At 38.5% G+C, this 19,307-nt stretch overlaps 1 protein-coding gene across 1 annotated transcript in view; it reads right to left on the reverse strand.

The window, feature by feature from the left end:
- The window catches only part of afg2a (AAA ATPase AFG2A), a 195,670-nt gene that overhangs the window by 160,468 nt on the left and 15,895 nt on the right, over positions 1–19,307 (reverse strand). Inside the window, exon 10 of the mRNA XM_088344838.1 lies at positions 18,185–18,338. Coding sequence (XP_088200964.1) covers positions 18,185–18,338 — 154 coding nt within the window. The remainder of the gene's footprint in view (positions 1–18,184; positions 18,339–19,307) is intronic.

Consider the following 19,307-nt stretch of genomic DNA (forward strand, 5'->3'; position numbering starts at 1 on the left):
CGGACGCAATATAAGCACTGGCACAGTTTCTGAGCTCTTTGAACTCCTTCCTGGAGCAGTTGCGTCCTTTCCTAAATACAATGGCTCGATTGACTCACTCATGAATGAGTTCAATACCACCCTGACTAGTGTGCTGGATTCAATAGCGCCCATAAAACTAAAATCACGTCCTAAAAGACGCACACCTTGGTTTACTGATGAAACTAGAACCCTTAAAAAAGAATGCAGGAAATGGGAGAGAAAATGGCGCGCTACCAAGCTTGAGGTTTTCCATCAAACCTGGTGTGACAGCTTGTTAAAGTATAAAGCGGCCCTTGCCTCTGCAAAATCGGCCTACCTTTCGAAGGTGATTGCGTCTCAAAAGAACAACCCCAAAGCCCTTTTTGACACTGTAGCATCGCTTACAAGGCAACAGCCTATCGCAGACAGTTCGACACACTCTGCTCAGGAGTTAATGGTCTTCTTCACTAAGAAGATTCAATGCATACAGGAAGAAATTGCAAAAGATATTGTTAGTACCACACGTATTAAAGGACTGAAATTTACAGATGCACGACAGGGTGGCTGCCCTGGGAAAATGGCCGGTTTTAGTGAACTGTCACTTGATGATCTCAAACAAGTGGTGAATGCGGCCAAACCGACAACTTGCCAGTTCGACCCGCTCCCAGGTTCACTTATTAAAAGTCTTTTTAGCGTCCTTGGGCCTTCAGTTCTAAATATTATAAATACATCACTCTCCTCAGGTGTAGTTCCAGCAGCTTTTAAGTCCGCCGTTATTAAACCCACACTGAAACGACCCAACCTTGATCCAGAAATATTAAGTAATTACAGACCTGTGTCAAACCTACCTTTCCTCTCTAAAGTACTCGAAAGAGTAGTGGCACAGCAGCTGAATGCTTTCATATCGGAGAATAACCTTTTTGAATCCATGCAATCAGGATTCAGGGCTAACCACTCTACTGAGACAGCTCTGATCAAGGTAACAAATGATCTCCTAATGTCAATGGATTCTGGCGCTTCATCACTTTTGCTGCTGCTGGATCTTAGTGCTGCTTTTGACACAGTGCGCCACAATATCCTACTAGAACGGTTGGAAAAATGGATTGGTCTCTCAGGAGCTGTCCTCTCGTGGTTCAAATCCTACCTCTCAGATAGGACGCACTGTGTTAAATATGGTGAAACGACATCTGAGCCCTTTAATGTTACCTGCGGTGTTCCGCAGGGTTCAGTGCTCGGCCCCCTACTTTTCAACATTTACATGCTTCCATTAGGTGATATTATTCGCAAGTACAATATCAGCTTCCATTGCTACGCAGACGACACTCAACTATATCTTCCGTTGGAGGAATCTTCCACAATAAACTGTGGAAATTTGGAGGCCTGTCTCACTGAGATAAAAGAGTGGATGTCACTCAATTTCTTGCGTCTTAACTCTGAAAAGACCGAAATGTTAGTCATTGGTCCTTCTAAATGCCGGGACTTATTCTCAAAAACTGCTGTGAACATTGACAAATGTCACATCACACAGAGTGACTCAGTTAAAAATTTAGGTGTCATATTTGACCCTGATCTATCCTTTGAGATGCATGTAAAGCAAATTACTAGAACTGCCTTCTTCCATCTTCGCAACATTGCTAAAATCCGTTCAATACTGTCTCAGTCTGATGCGGAAACAATAATTCATGCATTTGTTACCTCCCGTCTCGATTACTGCAATTCACTACTCTCCGGTCTCCCGAAGTCCAGAATCAAGTCTCTTCAGCTAGTACAAAATGCCGCAGCGAGGCTTATAACCAGGACAAAAAAGTACGATCACATAACACCGATTTTGGCTAACCTGCATTGGCTCCCAGTTAGCCAAAGATGTGACTTCAAAGTTCTCTTAGTATTGTACAAAATCATACATGGACTTGCTCCCTCTTATCTTTCAGATCTGATCTGCCACTATGTCCCGGTCCGAAGCCTACGATCTGAGAGTGCTGGTCTTCTGATGATCCCGAGAGCAAAGAAGTCTTCTGCTGGTTCGAGAGCGTTCTCCGTCCGGGCACCGGTGCTGTGGAATGCTCTTCCCCCTGAGATTCGATCTGCAACCTCAGTGGAAATGTTTAAATCTAAACTTAAAACTCACTTCTACTCCATTGCATACGAATAACCTACTCCTCTTGTCGGTTGAAAATAGTTTGTGTAATATAGTGTAACAATCTGTGAAGCCCTTTGAGACTCTTCGTGATTTAGGGCTATACAAATAAAAATGACTTGACTTGACTTGACTATAAAGCTAAAGTTAAGTTTAACTTACTTTTGGAAGGTGGACTTCATGAGGTCCTGCTCCGTGGTAAAAAGTGGCCAAAAAAAAGAGTTCCGACCATTTTCTCAAGCACATCAAGCTTTTGTATTCCAACTTCATTTCTAAAGAAACGGCTCGCCTCTTCTTTACACTTTACACCAACCATATTGAATAGATGCACAAGATATTGACCAATAAAAACGTCAAAGTTCTTAGCGCGCTAGCATACATTACGCGTTGTTATGTTTACACACGGACCAGGAAGTAGAAGCCAGATTTCTTTTTCGGGGTGGATGCTGTGTGATCTCTCACAGCACCACAAGGCGGAAAGAAGCACTACAGCACTGTCCTCTACTCGAAAAAAGGTACACACAATATAAAATCTAACTTACAATCTAACTTGCAATGTCCGGATATTTTTCGACATCCCGATCTACCGTTTTACGTAAGTCGAACGGTCGTGAGCAGGGGAGCGTCTGTAGTTTTCATATGGACAGATTGTACCATCTCAGCTGTGTCAGGTCATTTAATGTGATCATGGGGCTTTTAAGTTGCTTAATGATTAGTTTTCTCCTTATTGGGCCGAAAATTTAGACTGACGTCCAGGTCTAGCCCTTTCGCTAGTCACCGTATTTGAACCAAACAACAAAAGGGAAGGATCTCAGCCAAATGACGGCATAAAAGCAAGAAAAGTTATTCCAAACACAGTGTCCACGACGGTGGACATTCTGTTCATTTTACGGTGTAACTACATTAAGCTCAAAAAGTGTCAGAGGGGTTGGTATTTATCGCTCTGGCGTAAACGTCAGCACGCTCTGATATTCATGATAAATGCTCTGAAAATGACTTTGCAGATGCATTGCCAGGTTTCATAAACAGAGAAGATAAAAAAGGCTGCATCCAGTCCGTTGGATGACTTTGGTTCCCAAAAAATTCTGAGAATGTGTTAAAAAAAAAAAGGATGTGAAAAAAGGAGGGAAAGTCGAGGTCAGGGGTCTCCAGAGTTGTTAAAAGCTGAGAGCTCAGTTTTTTAGTTTGATATGCATTTATAAAATATCTTATGTTATTACTTTGTTCTTACTATTTTATAATCTGGATAATTATTGGAAGAAGGGTTGAATAGATTCAGTCAACAACTAAATAAAAAACATTTTATACCAAAAAACAATGACCCAGCACGAGTGAGCTATTTGCAGGACCATTCCGCAGGATACTTATGGGTTCTTTGGTGGTAACCTGTTGCATACAAACCCCTAGAGACCCCTGATCTAGGTCATTTCTGTTAAACCATATGTCCTCTATGGCCACTTAAGGGCAGTGTTAAGTGTATATAGCGTGGTGAGTTGGTTCAGGTATAAAACCCCATTTACTGAGCGGTTAAAACAAACTATTCAATTCAAGTCATGTTATTTTTATAGCCCTTAATCACAGGAAGTCTCAAAGGGCTACACAGACCACAGACTATTGCAGATTACAGACTGTTGTTACACCATCCTCTGATTCATCTTTACAATTTAAAGGGACAGTGTGTATTATTTGACCACTAGATGTCGCTGTACGGTGTAGACCACCTGAAACATGTGCAAAAAAGCACAAGGAAGAATACAAACAACGGAGACTCCTTGACCAAATGCAAAACTTTTTTTCATATCTGTGTGTTCCTGTAGCAGCAAGATGTCAACACCTTTTGGGTGAAGCACATGTTATGTATAATAAATGCTAATCTCTCAAAAAATAAGTATATTAAAAGAAATGCGTAGTTTTTGTGATAGTTCATGTATTTTTGCTTATTATTCAAAACAATCCTTTTTTAAATAAATGAAGTTTTGCTTAACACCAGGAAATGCTAAATAATACATACTGTCCCATAAATAACTAATTAACTGTGGAATTTAAGCAAGTAAGCCATCAGCTTTAGTGGGTGTTCTCCAGTTATTCGTATCTGCACATTATCTATGGACCATATGGTGCAGCTAAACTCGAAAACTAATCCAATATCAAATTTATACATCAACTTTATGATAATGGATCCAATTTCAATTGGCCGATATTGTTGGATCTGTGCGGTACGTCGGAATTTTTTTTTTCCATTGGGTTTTTTTTTTTCTCCCATTGGTTGGCGATTCTCAACAAAGTATAAATGAAATATTGCATTTGCGTGGCGCAAGCTCAATTTTCAGCAGGATTTTTGCAGCCTCTCTCAGCCTGAGCGTTATTTATTTCATATGCCAGTCGCATTTCAGTTTGACGAGGAACAAATCAGATTTGCCAGGCTACATACCTGAGCTCTCGCCAAACAAGCTAACTCGCCAGGTCGGGGCATTCAGCTTCCAAGAAAAGGTCCAAGAAAATACTTCCCTTTTTCCAGCCGTGATGGAATGTGGGCAAGAACGCACAATGTAGTGAATCTTGAATCATAAATCATCTGTTTTCTTATTGCTAAGCAATTCACGAACAATAAACTACTTGTGGAAGTATTGCCGCATGTACTTGTCTGTACGCTCGAGGTATAACCCACATTTTATGTTCTGTGTAGAGGGATTTGGCACGTAAAAATCTAATCTCTTATTTCAAATTTATTTTTTAACACAGAATCAAGATAAAAAAAATAACACAAAAATGCAAAAAACAAACAAAAAAAAAAAATCAAGTTTTTTTTTCTCTAATATTTCTCGTAGACATGTTATTTGCCTATGGGATAAATTGGTAAAACGGTAAATGGATTACATTTAGATAGCACTTTTCAAGTCACTGAAGACCTCTCGAAGCGAAAAGGTCATAGATTATGATGCACTATTATATTTTTCAAGTTTGAATTCAATAAAGGCTGCAGGTGAGATTTATTTTCTTAAAAAACAAAGCTGTAGCTAGCCGATATTTTGCAAGCCAGGTATTTTGTAGAATTATGTTATGAGTATAAGAGAATGCTTTATAATGGGCAACCATCTGTCTTCTTTTTAGATAATTAACTTTTTATCACCAAACAGCTAGCCGTTATTGATAGCATCCATGAGATACAATTGAGTGAGGGAGAAGCTAGCGGCTAATATTGGCGGCCACGTTGGCGTAACTGCAGTCTAATGCTGGGGGCTCCATCCGTGTGGCGCGCAGTCATCAGACGGCCCCCTAAGACTATTTTAGTAGCCCACCGATATATTCTAAAAATGATACTGTATCATGGGTCATTGTGATTTTCCAGGAAATTGTATTTCTAACTGGAATAATTCACCTCTAATGACAACCTAGTAATATTATATTAATACCTTTGTAACAACATCGCAATAACATGTTCTTTTAGAAATGCATTCATAACTGGTTGCCCTACATGCAAATCAGTACCAAAAAAGTAGTTCTCAGCCTCAAAAAGTTTGGAAACACCTTGTCTAATACTATTGTCAGCAGAACTACCGGTTCATTCTGGCAGTTTCAAGTACAGTAAGCTAGTCGCTAATGCACGACTCAGAGACTGTAAAAACTAAACGACCCACTGACCACAAGTCATAGCTATGGTGTGTAAGTAAGAATGAGTTAACAACAGAGAAGGGATGACAGTATGGGAATTGAAGAGGGACAATGCATGCTGAAGCAAATGAAGGAAAGGGTAAAATAAATATCATCCAGTTGTCCCAGGCTATCACACGATTAACTTTTCACAGTTTTTCGATTTCACAGATTTGCATCGTGCGTTGTGTTGTTAATTTCTAATTTGCCAAACAGTCTCATCAGCCTCAACATCTATTTACTTTTTGACAGGACTGTTCTAAAAAAAAAAAACAATAAGTTAAATTTAGACAGTTGCTTGAGCCTGTAAAAAGGGTTAGTCCTTTGGTTTCAGTATGTATGAATATTTAATTGTTTAAAAAATAAGGGCCTCTACTTCATGAATTTCGCCTATTACGGTTTCTTCTGTAAAGTAAAGCATCAGGCTAAGTTCGGTGGTAGTGATGATCGGATTCGTAGAAAAACAGTCATGCCCTGCCACCGGTTGGTACAAAACGAAGCTAAAAACGATGTAAGATAAGAAAAGGAAACTTTTCAACTAAAGCTGGAAGGCCGGTTTTATAACTCGGAATTAAACCCCGTATGCGGGCAATGATTAGTAGTTCCGAAACCATCCCACAAGTGCGTTTCCAAGCCCGCAGTTGGCTAACCGTATATTAGCGACAAGCGTTTCCAGCGCATGTGTGCGCCTTCCTGCTCGGAGCTTGGAGGGGTTTTCGGTGTGGCAAATGTTGAAGTGGTCCGGACGGGCCCGGAGCCAGAGTATAAACGAGAGGGGGAGGCGGGAGAATGGCGGCATCCTGTTTAGAATTTCCATTTTAAGATGAGGGGAAACGCAGTGAGAAACACAATGAGCGCAGGTTTGTCAACACGGCAGGTCAAGGTCAGAGCGTTTTTCCTTATCCAGTCCAAGATCACCCATTCCGATAACCACACTAACTTTGCTTAACTTGCAGCCAAAAAAAAAACATCTGGGACGAGTGGAAGCTCGCTGGCGAAGCAGGATGTGGAAGGAAGCTGGGGTGAGGCGGATGATGCAGCACACTAGCCGCAAAGCGCAACATGTGCCCTAACCTAGTGGTCCGCAACCAACAGCCACGAACCGGTACCAGGCCGCACAGAAAGAAAAGCAATTTGACCTTATTTTTGTTCATACCGTATTTATTCGTATACCGTGAAATTTCGAACTGCAGAGCAAAGGTGATTATAAGCCTCACCCAATACAAACTTTTTGTACACACATAAGCCGTACCTGATTACAAGCCGCATGTGCCATCGCCAACAAACTTGGACTTATCGACACGCTTAACTTGCTCTGGAGGTTTCTTATTTTATTGTTTTTCTCAAGCTGAGGCTTTTTACATGTCTTTGCCCGCATGCGGGTTTCAGATCAGGGTATGGTGTAGTTGAGCCTTTGCAGTCTTTTGAGATATTTTATGGCAATGGACTCAGGCACTTTATCACTCTTACTGCTGCTGGACCTGAGTTCTGCCTTTGACACTGTGGACTATAATATCTTACTAGAATGGTTGGAAAAATGGATTGGTCCCTCTTATGGTTCAGATCCTACCTTTCAGATAGGACGCACTGTGTTAAATATGGTGAAATGACATCAAAGCCCTTTAGTGTTACCTGTTGTGTTCCGTACTTGGCCCCCTTTTTTTTAGGATTTACATGCTTCCATTAGGTGATATTTTTCGCAAGTATTATATCAGTTTGCATTGCTACGCAGATGACACTCAACTATATCTTCCGATGGAGGAATCTGCCACACTAAACTGTGGAAATTTAGAAGCCTGCCTCACTGAGATAAAAGAATGGAAGTCACTCAACGTTGTGCGCCTTAACTCTGGACTGAAATGTTAGTTATTGGTCCTTCTAAATGCTGTGACTTGTTCTCAAAAGCTGCGTGACTCAGTAAGAAATTTAGGTGTCATATTTGACCCCAATCTGCCCTTTCAAACACGTTAAGAATACTACTATAATAGCTTTTTCCATCTTCGCAACATTGCTAAAATTCGCCCTATGCTGTCTCAGTCGGATGCAAGGATTATAATTCATGCGTTTGTTACCCCCTGTCTCAATTACTGTCATGCACTACTCTTCCAAAGTCCAAAATCAAGAGCCTGCAGCTGGTACAAAATGCTGCAGCGAGGCTTTTAACCGAGACAAGAAAGTTTGATCACATTACCCCGATTTTAGCTAACCTGTATTGGCTGCCTGTTAGCTTAAGATGTGATTTTAAGGTTCTGTTGGTAGTATACAAAATCATGCATGGACTTGCTCCCTCATATCTTTCAGCTTTAATTTCCCCTAAGTTCCTGTCCGGAGCCTTCACTCTGAAAATGCTGGTCTACTAGTGAGAGCCAAGAAGAGATCTGCAGGTTCGAGAGCGTTCGTCATTCGGGCCCCGGTGCTGTGGAATGCTCTTCCCCCTCAGATTTGTTGTACAACCTCAATGGAAATTTTTAAATCCAAGCTTAAAACACACTTCTATTCTATAGCATATGAATAACCTATATTTTATGTTGACAATATCTATGTATCATTTGCCCTCATGTAGGTTTTAGATCAGCGGATGGTGTTATAATAGTCTGTGGTTTGCAATAGTCAGTGGTTTGTGCAGCCCTTTGAGACTCTTTGTGAGTTAGGGCTATACAAATAACCATGACTTGACTTGACTTATGATTAAGGGCTATACAAATAAATGTGACTTGACTTGACATGACATGCGGTTATTTGGGGCTCCCTAGTGGGTCCCAGGCGTATTTTTGAAAATATTTGATAGTGGAAAAATATATGGCTTCTGTTAAATGGAAAATGATCACATTCATAATGTTGTCCAATGAATGTGGATACACTGTTTCCTTCCTTATAAGGTCTAGAAAAGGCTTTTAATTATTTGAGTCTCCAGACATATGTTTTGTCTTTGTTACATTTTTTGGTCCAATTAGGCTCGGATTACTTGTTTTATTAGTAATAGTAAAAAGGGAATACTAATATAGTATGTAATGAGTAATATAGTTGTTTCAAACTTAGAAATAATTCACTACCTTTTATTATTTCAACTTAAAAACAAGTTAGACATGAAAACACTTAAAATACTTAAAATGAGCTGCCATTGGAACACTTATTTGTTCATTTTAGGTGGAAATAAATTGTTAGTACTATCTTATCTTAGTTTAGCCTTTTGAATTTGCTTTAATAGTAAAGTCAGAAAAACTACGTAATATTCAAAGAAGAAAAATAAAGGTTTTAAGTAGTATTTTTCTATGTTTTAAACATATTAAACATATTAAAATAATATTTTTTTCTGTGTTATATCAATTTATTTTTTAACTTGTTTTGTTAGTCAAGTAGAGATACTAAAATTCATTTGTTTCTTGGCGGGACGTAAAGAGGTTAATAAGTGATACAAAAGACATAATAATATATCAAATATCAATTTGTGTAGTGTACTATATTTAGAACCCGTTTTTGTAAAACTAAATAAAGCAATAAGCCAAATGTACTCAGAAAATAATATTCATAATTATTATTCAAAAAGCTTTATGGCCCAGCTTGTTAATCAATAGTTGATTTTTTGGTTTGTTGAAAATGCACCAGGGAGCCACTAGGAAGTGCCAAAAGAGTCGCAAGGATGCATACCGCTTCAGAGCCACTGGTAAATAAAAGCAGAAGCTTATTGATTTTGTTGGTATTTATTGGGGGTCCCTTGACACGAAACCTAGCTAAAAACACTCAAGGAGGCCAAAAGGACAACTGTGTAAATTTTCACCAAAACCGATTCAGCTGTTTTGGACCCTACAAGGCACACACGTGTTATTTTCGATTGTTCTCGATTGTTCTCAGCTCAGGGATGCTGCTGGAAATGTGAATTTCCCTTCGGGGATGAACAAAGTATCTATCTATCTATCTATCTATCAAAAGTTGGATGTATAAATAAATTTGGATTTGGATAGATTTAGATTACATTGACACATGGATTCTTTGCATTGGAAGGGTGTTTTTGTTGGATTTGTTGTATTTTTACTAGCTATCACTGTCAAAATTGACCTTTTTACAGTATTCTCTGAGCCATTGTCAGTGGTTTTAAATTCATACTTGCAAGTTGGGCCATGGGGTTTATTACGTCAAAGGAATCCGCGTAAGGTTCGAATTAAAGCATGTTGTCTTGCCTCACTCACTTTATTCCCCCCCCTGCTCGTCCGTCCGTCTTCCTTCCCATCGGATGTTTTCTTAACCAAATGTGTGCTCAGCGGGAGCCAGAAGCACTTAGAAGAAAGAAGATCCCCCAAGCAAAAAATGTCAAAGCGAGTCGCACTGTTGAATTGAGTTGGCGGTGCCTGGCGGGCGTCCGTTCAGCCCCTTGCCTGTTTCATGTCTCGTAACAAGAATTCGCCTCAGGGAAAAAGTGCCAGTCATAAACTAAGAGTATCCACAAAAAGGGCAAAGGAACATGTTGGATATTTGAACTATCTCACGGGGCACCAGCATAAAAAAAATTAAAGGAAAATATAGAAAAAATACAAAAATTGTATACAATGAGGCAAAAGTCATCTTGCTCATTTTAAGTACCGTATTTTCTGGACTATATAAGTTTTTCTGGAGTATAAGTCACACCAGTCAAAAAAAAATCATCTTTCTTTCTATCTATCTATCTATCTATCTATCTAGCCAGTTCATACCCCTCAAGAGGGGTAACAGACAGCAAGACAAACACATACACTAAAAACAAAGAAAATAAAAAAACGAAAAAAGTAGCAAAAAACACAAAAAAATGACCATGGCCAACCCAAATGCCAAGAGATCCAGACAAGCTAAGCACCTCGGCACCCAAGTTGGTCATGCTTTCGTCCCCCCAGATGAAACGGGACACACGAAAGCGGCCATGTCACTCGGGTCAGGGTGACACAACACACTCTTCTGTTGAACAGCACGGCCCGACACCTTTCACTGGTTTACCCCTGCCGTATCATACACGTGCCCTGCCCATCCCTTAGAACAGGTCCAAACATCCCACTATCTTTTCACAACACCTGTCCACTCATTCCTGTCACCAACAAGAACTCTACCTTCCACTAGATTTAGACATCTTTCCTGCAGTGCACTCATAACATTAGTTTTTGAACATATTTTGAATGAAAAAAAAATGGAACAAATATTGTCTGGTATTGCAGATAATTGTATTAATTTTAAAGTATTGTTGTTCTCGCGTTAGTAAAATGTATGATACATTTATAAAAATGAAATACTTAAAATTGTAATTATAAAATATTTTAAAAAGCAAAATAATATCTAGGTATTATTTTTCTTTTATAGAGATGGTGTCTGCAATTTGAAAATGTTCTACTAGGTAAAGACATCTTTTGACTGAAATCATCATTGGAAGTAGATGACTATCCAAGACACTTTCGAATAGACTCTTCTTTTATCAGCTTTTTGGGGGGTTTGGTTTGAATTTTGGACTGTATTTGAAACAACCTTTTTTTTAATTTGACCATTTTCATTCTTGACTAAAAGTAACGCACACGAGTATGAAATCACTCTCTACGAACGACCAACCCCCCCAATCCCCACCCAAATATGGGGGGCATGCTAAAATGAGGGGGGTCTACTTTGCAATTTTTTGTATACTGTGTTGTGTTTTGGCCCCCTTTCACCACAATAAACAAAGGATTTTCAGGAAAGTACCAACTAATGCTGCAAAGTCTATTTATAACAATTGAGGTCCAAAACTAGGTCTTGCATCACAAAATTTAAAAAATGACTACTTTGCAGCACTCTGTTGGTTTGGACACATGGAGAGGATGGATGAGGAGCGAATGTTGAAGAGGATCTACAGAGCAGAAGTAAATGGAAGGAGACCAAGAGGAAGGCCGTGATTGACGTGGATGGATGGTGTTATGAATACACTGGAGGAAAGAGGTCTAAATATAGTGGAAGCTAGAGCTCTTGTTGGTGATAGGAATGAGTGGGGAGGTGTTGTAAAAGGATAGTGGGATGTTTGGACGCGTTCTAGCTGATGGGCAGGGCACCATATGATGCGACAGGGGTAAACCAGTGAAAGCTGTCGGGCCCTGCTGTTGAACAGAAATGTTGTGTCACCCAGACCCAAGTGACAAGGCAGTTTTCTTGCGTCCCGTTTCATCTGGAGGGATGAAAGCATGACCAACTCGGGTGCAGAGGAGCTTAACTTGTTTGGGTGTTTGGGCATTGAGGTTTGCCATGGTCCAAACATTTGTGTGTGTGTGTGTGTGTGTTGCTATGTTTTCCCTTTTTGTTTTATTTTAATTTTATTTTATTTGCTATTGTATGTGTTTGTCTTGCTGTTGGTCACCCGTCTTGAGGGATATGACGTAGGTAGGTAGGTAGGTAGGTAGATAGATAGATAGATAGAGATAGATAGATGGATTGATAGTGTTTTCATTATTGACGATATACTTCTGTTATGTCTAATATTCATGCTATTCCTTACATTGAGGCATTGCTTCATTCATTGTAACGCTTGTATTGCTCAAGAGCTTGTGGTGTCTTTTGGGTGAATTACAGAATATTTTGGGCGACCGCAGGGACGTTTTTATTGCTCACCGGGGCTTCCGGAACACTCTCTGCACCTGTAGCCTATTTACAATAGACAACAGCTGCTCCCTCGGCTTAAACACAGAGAGGGAATGCGCCTCACAAACGTGCACAAACCCACAAAAAAAAAAGAAAAAAATGCATGTGCACACCCGGCCAACTGGGAGGGAGCATAAGATAAGTGTAGGGGTCAAGAAGTACAAGCGGAAGATTTGCTTTTTTATTCCTAATTTGATTTCTGATTAATTTAAACTCAAGAGAGCAATAACCACGGTTTCTTTCCACAAAGTTTGCAATTCTTGCTTAAAGATGTGTTACAATTTTATGGTTTTACGGTTTTATTCATCCTTATTCATTTGTTGAACTTATTTAAACAGAGGAAAGGAGAACTGGAATGGCATTGCCTTAAAAGCTTTAATTTTATAATACATGACCATGTACCTTTGGGCACATGCTTTTGTATTAGATTGTTGTATTATACAGCTGTTTTTGTGCAAATATTTTGCTGTGTCCCTTTGTTAAATAGTGTTTGGTGTTTATTGGTGTGCCTAAATGAGAAGCCACAAACAGTCAAACACAAAAAAGGCATTTTTAAAAATAAAATGCATTTTTTTAGCTCTTTTTATTTCATGGTTTTTTGTTCTAGCTCTGTAGTCTAATATTTTGTATACCAGTATTTTTTGTCTACAGTTCTTGCAGTGTTAATTTGTACACTATGAAATCTCAAACTTGAGGTGAAAAGGGGTAGCATAACAGGTAGACGACTGTGTTATGTTGTTCCACTAACATTAATTTGACACCTTTTAGTCATGTATTTAAGGAAAATTGCAAAAATCTATTCAAAAATAAATATGTTATTTGCTCTCTGCCAAATCTAATTATTTTCATGTTGTTAGGTTTTTTTGTAATACAGACGCTCCCCTACTTACGATCATTCGACTTACGAAAACGGTACATACGAACATTATTTTTTGGAACATCGAAAAATATCTGGACATTGCTGTAAGTTAGATGTTGTGTTGTGTGCTCCTTTTTCCAAGTACAAGAAATTACTGTAATACTTCTTTCGGCCACTACCGGCGTGGTAGCGCTGTGAGAGGTCACCCAGCATCCACTCGGAAGAAAAAAAATCCGCTTCCTCTTCCTAGTTCGTGTGTTAACATACTGTACTGAATCTCCAGAGCGCTAAGAACTTTGACATTTTTATTGTTTGATATCTCATGCATCATTTCAATATGGTTGGTATAAAGTGTAACAAAGAGGTGAGTTGTTTCTTTCGAAATGAAAGTGGAATAAGAAAGATTGGTGCGGTTGAGAAAATAGTTCGATCGCTTTTATTTTTAGCCACTTTCTACCACAGAGGAGGAAGTAGCCTAACTCTTGAAGATCATCTTCCAAAAGTAAGTTAAACTTAACTTTATTTATCTTTATAGAGCATATTATTTCATGAAATGTTTATTTTTTTAGTACAAAACAATACAGGTTACTAATACAAGCCTTAAACATACTTGTACAAACCTTAAACATACAAAATATAGCACTGGAGCAACTTACGATCAAATTTAACTGACTAACTATCGTCTGGAACCTATGTCGTTCGTAAATAGGGCAGCGTCTGTACCACCCAAAAAAATCAATATATTGTATAATCAGAAAAACAATACTTAAAATGTGTCAAAAAAATCAGCTAGTGAAACAAGAATGTGGTTTTAGTGTTTCATTTTGAGTTGTATGTAAATGAGGCTTTAAAAATTCCCATGAATTATTCATGAGATAATTTTTTTCATCTTGGGCAACGGACAATTTAAACTACAGAAATGAAAACTCAGTTTGGCTCTGGGGCCAGATCCAGAGTTCCTGTGCAGATGATGGGCAGATCAGTAAAAGAATGTCAACTCCAGATTCTTAGCTTTGTTTTTCAGGATTATGCTTTCAACCTACTTTAGTAGACCACCCTACATATTATAATGACGGAGAATCATTTCTAAACACAACACATTTATTCCCAAACAATGGGGAAAAAATATATTCATGTTTGGTATTGAATGTATGAACAGGTTTATTTTAACAGCTGAGTGAATGCACTTAAACCAACTCACCACGCTATACAAACACTTAGCAGCCGGAGAGAGCATTTTTTTTTAATCTTACCTTTCGATTTAACAAAACACCTAGACACTCGCTTCTTTTTTTTAAATACTCGGATAGTCAATGGGCCGCAGGCCGTATGTTTAACATCCCGGATTTAAACCAAACACGTTAAACTTTTCCCAGCATATTTCACTACACGCATCTGCCTTTAAATTTACTTTCCTGCGGGTTTGAAGAAAAGTGTGTTAGCCAAATAACTTGTGGCAAGCAAGAAGTAAATTACTCATCATTGTTAAGTCAGAGAAGCGGAACCTTGTGTTTATTATTGCTCATAATCGATTTTAAAGCCCTCGCTTTTTGTTATGGTGAGCTTCCCTGTTTACAGCGGATTGTAAACAGCGGGGCCCGGATGTGGCATCAACCATGCAGTCGCACACACCTGTTACACGCATGCACATGCACGCATGGGTGTGAATTACATTTTAGTGCAGCGTTGGGCAAACGACGGCCTGCAGGCCACAAATGGCCCGTCAGGCTTTTTAATCCAACCTCGATAAAAATGGTAAAAATATAATAATGCCTACCAAAAAAAAGTAATAATAATGTAAAGGTGTTGTTATTTTGAAACCCCACTTGTCCCCTGACTCCCTTTGTAAAAACTATTTTTCAAGAAACAATAGTGTGTACTGCATTCAAATAGCTGGCAATATTTTCCTGTACTTGGTGTTTTTAATCATGTATTGATTTCATTAATCAGTATGTTTATCGAAATAAATGCAAATAAACTTCTGGCCTAGCCCTATTAGATTTTTAAGTTTTTCGGCGCAAATGATCAAATTTAGTGCTTAAAATAGAAAAAAACGAAAATTACTGTGCTTTAAATTTGAGTGTTTCAAAAAATATTCGATGAAAAGGTTTTATTTATAAACAAATAGAAAATGAAATGTGACACGTACATGCAGATGTATTCATGTATAATTATTCATACAGTAGACATGAAGATGGGTTGGTGGTTAAAGAAGTGAGAATGGTGTTGAGGACACATGTATTGGTACACTGTACAACTCTAAAAAATATACATATGTTTAGAATCTTGGCGGAATTTAGCCTCAAGTACGCTGCATGAAAGCAGGTTACATTTAGCTCAGTTGCTCAGGAGTAAGCTAGCAACAACCAATTTTACAACTAGGCTAAGATTTTCCCCAGAGATACATATGGCACTCTCGCGTGTAAAAAGCTAATGGGTTTTTACATTATATATTCAGGCTGCAACAAAAAATCGTTAAAATTGATTAAATTCGACTATTAAAAGTGTTGGCAACAACTTTAATTGTTGAATTATATACGTCTCTCAGCACATCTATTTATTGCAATTTAGAGTGCATGCTTGTAGTACCCGGTTAGTCCGCCAAGAGGCGCCATAAGACTGTATTTGGCACCAGGTCATTTACTGCCAAATCCAACTTTATTTATATAGCACTTTTCATATACTGAAATTCAACTGAATGTGCTATATAAAAAAAATTGAAATGTACAGTAAGATGCAAACATTGCAGTTATAAGTAGATGAAGATATTTCACCAAAAACCCTTCATATAGTATAAAGTGTAATAATTTACCTTCCTTACTTTCTTTTATATCAGGGCAATATGGAATTTTGATTATAGAAAAAATATATTTAATTTAAACACTTTATAAAACCAAACATGTTAAAATTTGAACATATATTGTACCCTAAATCCCTATTATTAGTATACAAAGCAAGTAAGCAATGGATATTCAATAGTTGTTTCACTACCGAGCAAACACTTATCATCTCAGGTGAATCAAGAAAATTCAGGGCCAATATTTTCACACAACATTGAAAAGCCATTGTGCCACTTCAAAAGCTATTTAAATGATGGCCTTAAAGTGTCTCCTATTATAACACATTTAAGAATATATATATATATATATATATATATATATATATACACTTTACGTATTTTGGATGAAAATGCTAAAGAAGATGAAAATATCAAGAGGAATTTTAAATGAATATTTTTCAAAATAGGATGTTCCTTGGCCGTCTCAAATGGCTTTGTTACATAAAGGACAATCCATAGAATCCAACCGTGTAAAATATTTATTCTAAAGAACACAATAATGATAAACAGACAAATAGGAATCCACCTAAAACATCTCTGCTTTGTTGGATGTTCTTGTAATCCGTTCGTTTTGCCAGAAAATATCCGTTTACAAAAAGACAGAATCGTAAAATTTGTCCGAGTCTGATAATTAGCCCTCTTTTTTCAATTGACACCTTTTCCATGTTCATGCTCGTTTTATTCATGTACAAAGCGCTATGTTACATTAAACTTGTGTCTTCTTCGACACATATATTTCACGTGTCTCCCTCTTACCTTTACTGCTCGGGGGTCCTTGTTTGCCGTTTGAAAAAATGCAGGAATTGGCCGCATCGTTGCATAAGCCAGTGTTTTTCAACCCTTTTTGAAACAAGGTACACTTTATTTATAAAAAGGTTCCGAGGCACACCGTCCTTCGAAAATGTTTGAAAATGAAGTTATGTCAAATATTTCACTGTACTACTTCATAAGTAGGTAATTAGTCTAAAAAAAGAAGAAAATACAACTCAGGATGAAAAAGAATTATGTGCCTTTTTTATGTTTTATTTTTTTACAGCGCAATATTGAACCAGTTTGTTAAACAAATTAAGTTATTAAATTTACTATGCTACCTCAAGAGCAGATAATTAGTATATAAAAAGTATATAACATTTATTGCCACCAACTGATAAGGATGAGTATTACAGTTCCTCGTCTGAAGATAGCAAAAATACTGAATAATGGTCTGATTTTTTTTGTAAAGATAATATTGGGCAAATTCCAGTGGCACACTAGACAAGGTCTCACAGCACACTAGTGTGCCCCGGCAAACTGGTTAAAAAACACTGGCATAAGGCGCAGGATTTAAAGCTTGGGAAAAAAGTCGCAGTTTATAGCCAGAATTTTACTGTACACAGCATCTCTTTAAATGTTGATGAGCATTATTCACTTCTTGAATGATCAGTAGTCTTTTGAAGGCCTCATATGGATATGCTCATTTTTTGAGTTGACTTTCTGTAGAATAATTTGAAGCTCAAAATGAAATACAGAGCTCCAATTCATCGCAAACGGGATTCCTCCACTCCATCAGCGCTTTAACAAAAATTACAACCGCAAATTGATAAGGGTAGCCACGTCCTCCCATAAACCTGCTGGTCAGGTTTATGCTAAAAGCGTTCCCTCAGACCACCCAAGAGGTGCATACACATCTACTAATTCCGTATGTGAGGTTGCTGTGTGTTTGAGAGGGGTTGCGGGTGAGGAAGAGGAGGAGGAAGAGGACGTGGTTTCGGCGGTTTCTGTCCTTGGGATGGGAAGACCACGGAAACCCCCGACTTCCTTTTCGGTTAATATCAACACACGTAATTTAAGACACAAGCCGTTCTGGAAAGGATAAGTGAGCAGCGTTTGTGGTTTGGAGGCGCTACAACTAGGAAAGGCGCGGCTCAGCCACGTAACAGTACTCTGAAATCTAGGCACACCTGCATCAAAAAGTAATCTAAAAAGATACAGGTTGACAAGTTTTACAATATTGAACAGCTAGTCAGCAGTCATGTCATTACTCGAATACAAAATGGCCATTTTTTCAGATCTTAACGAAATTCGTCACTGTCCATACCTGCTTCTTTGCAAACAGCAGCCAAGTCTGCACCGACGTAGCCATGAGCGGCGTCGGCTAGCCCTGCTATTTCGTCGGCGGTGGCGGCACACAGAACCGAGTCCAGCTGCTTCTGAAGAATGTCCGTGCGCTCGGCTGGGCTGGGAACACCGACCTGTCGGAAGGTTTTGCGGTTAGCAATCAAATGATTGTTTTGCCCAAAAATAATGAAAGTTACACTACCGTTCAAAAGTTTGGGGTCACCTAAAAATTTCCTTATCTTTGAAGAAAAAGCACTGTCTTTTGTTTTGTTTTTAGTGAAGATGACATGAAACAGAAACACACCCCATACCATATAAACGTGTTAAATGACTATTTAGGCTGCATATTTTGGCTCTTTATCGCAATATCTGCACAGGTGAGTAGAGGCCCATTTCCAGCAACCAACACTCCAGTGTTTATATCGTACATTGTGTTTGCTATTTCCGTTGGAAGCCTTATATAGGATTGGAGAATCCTTGTGTAATGATGTTAGCATAGCTGAAAAAAACTAGCTTGTTAGAAGAGCTATAAAATTGATGTTCCTTTGAGCTGGTCGAGTAGCTGGAGCATCGCATATGTGGGTGTGATTAAACTTCCAGAGTGGCCAGTAAGTTGAGTGAAACTCTGGAGTCTATTCTTGTTCTAAAATTGAGGGCTATTCCATGCAAGAAATTGCTAACAAACTGAAGATGTCCTACAATGTTGTGGAATGCTCCCTTCAGAGAACTACGCAAGCGCGCGCTAAGTTGAAAGAGAAAAGGCACGATAAAAAATACATTAGAGCAGGGGTGGCAAACAAGTTTCACACAAAGAGACAACATTTTTAACTGGTAGAGTCAAAAATCCACACCACGCACTGACCTGCAGACAGACAGACACACAAACACACACAATTAAAAACATATTATTTCTTATAACACACTCCTCTCCTTACAATACAACAAGTATTCTTCTTGTGTTGGTTTCAAGGAAAGTGTCCACCCTCAATACACACATCCCAAAAAAAAAAAACTAAACATGAAACAATGCAAACAGCCACAGTATATAGAAAATATGATGAGGCAAAGAGCCGCATTCTAATAGGCCAAGAGCCGCATGCGGC

This window comes from Urocampus carinirostris, chromosome 9 (assembly GCF_059441175.1).
Source record: "Urocampus carinirostris isolate Australia breed hairy pipefish chromosome 9, RoL_Ucar_1.0, whole genome shotgun sequence".
Lineage (NCBI taxonomy): Eukaryota > Metazoa > Chordata > Actinopteri > Syngnathiformes > Syngnathidae > Urocampus > Urocampus carinirostris.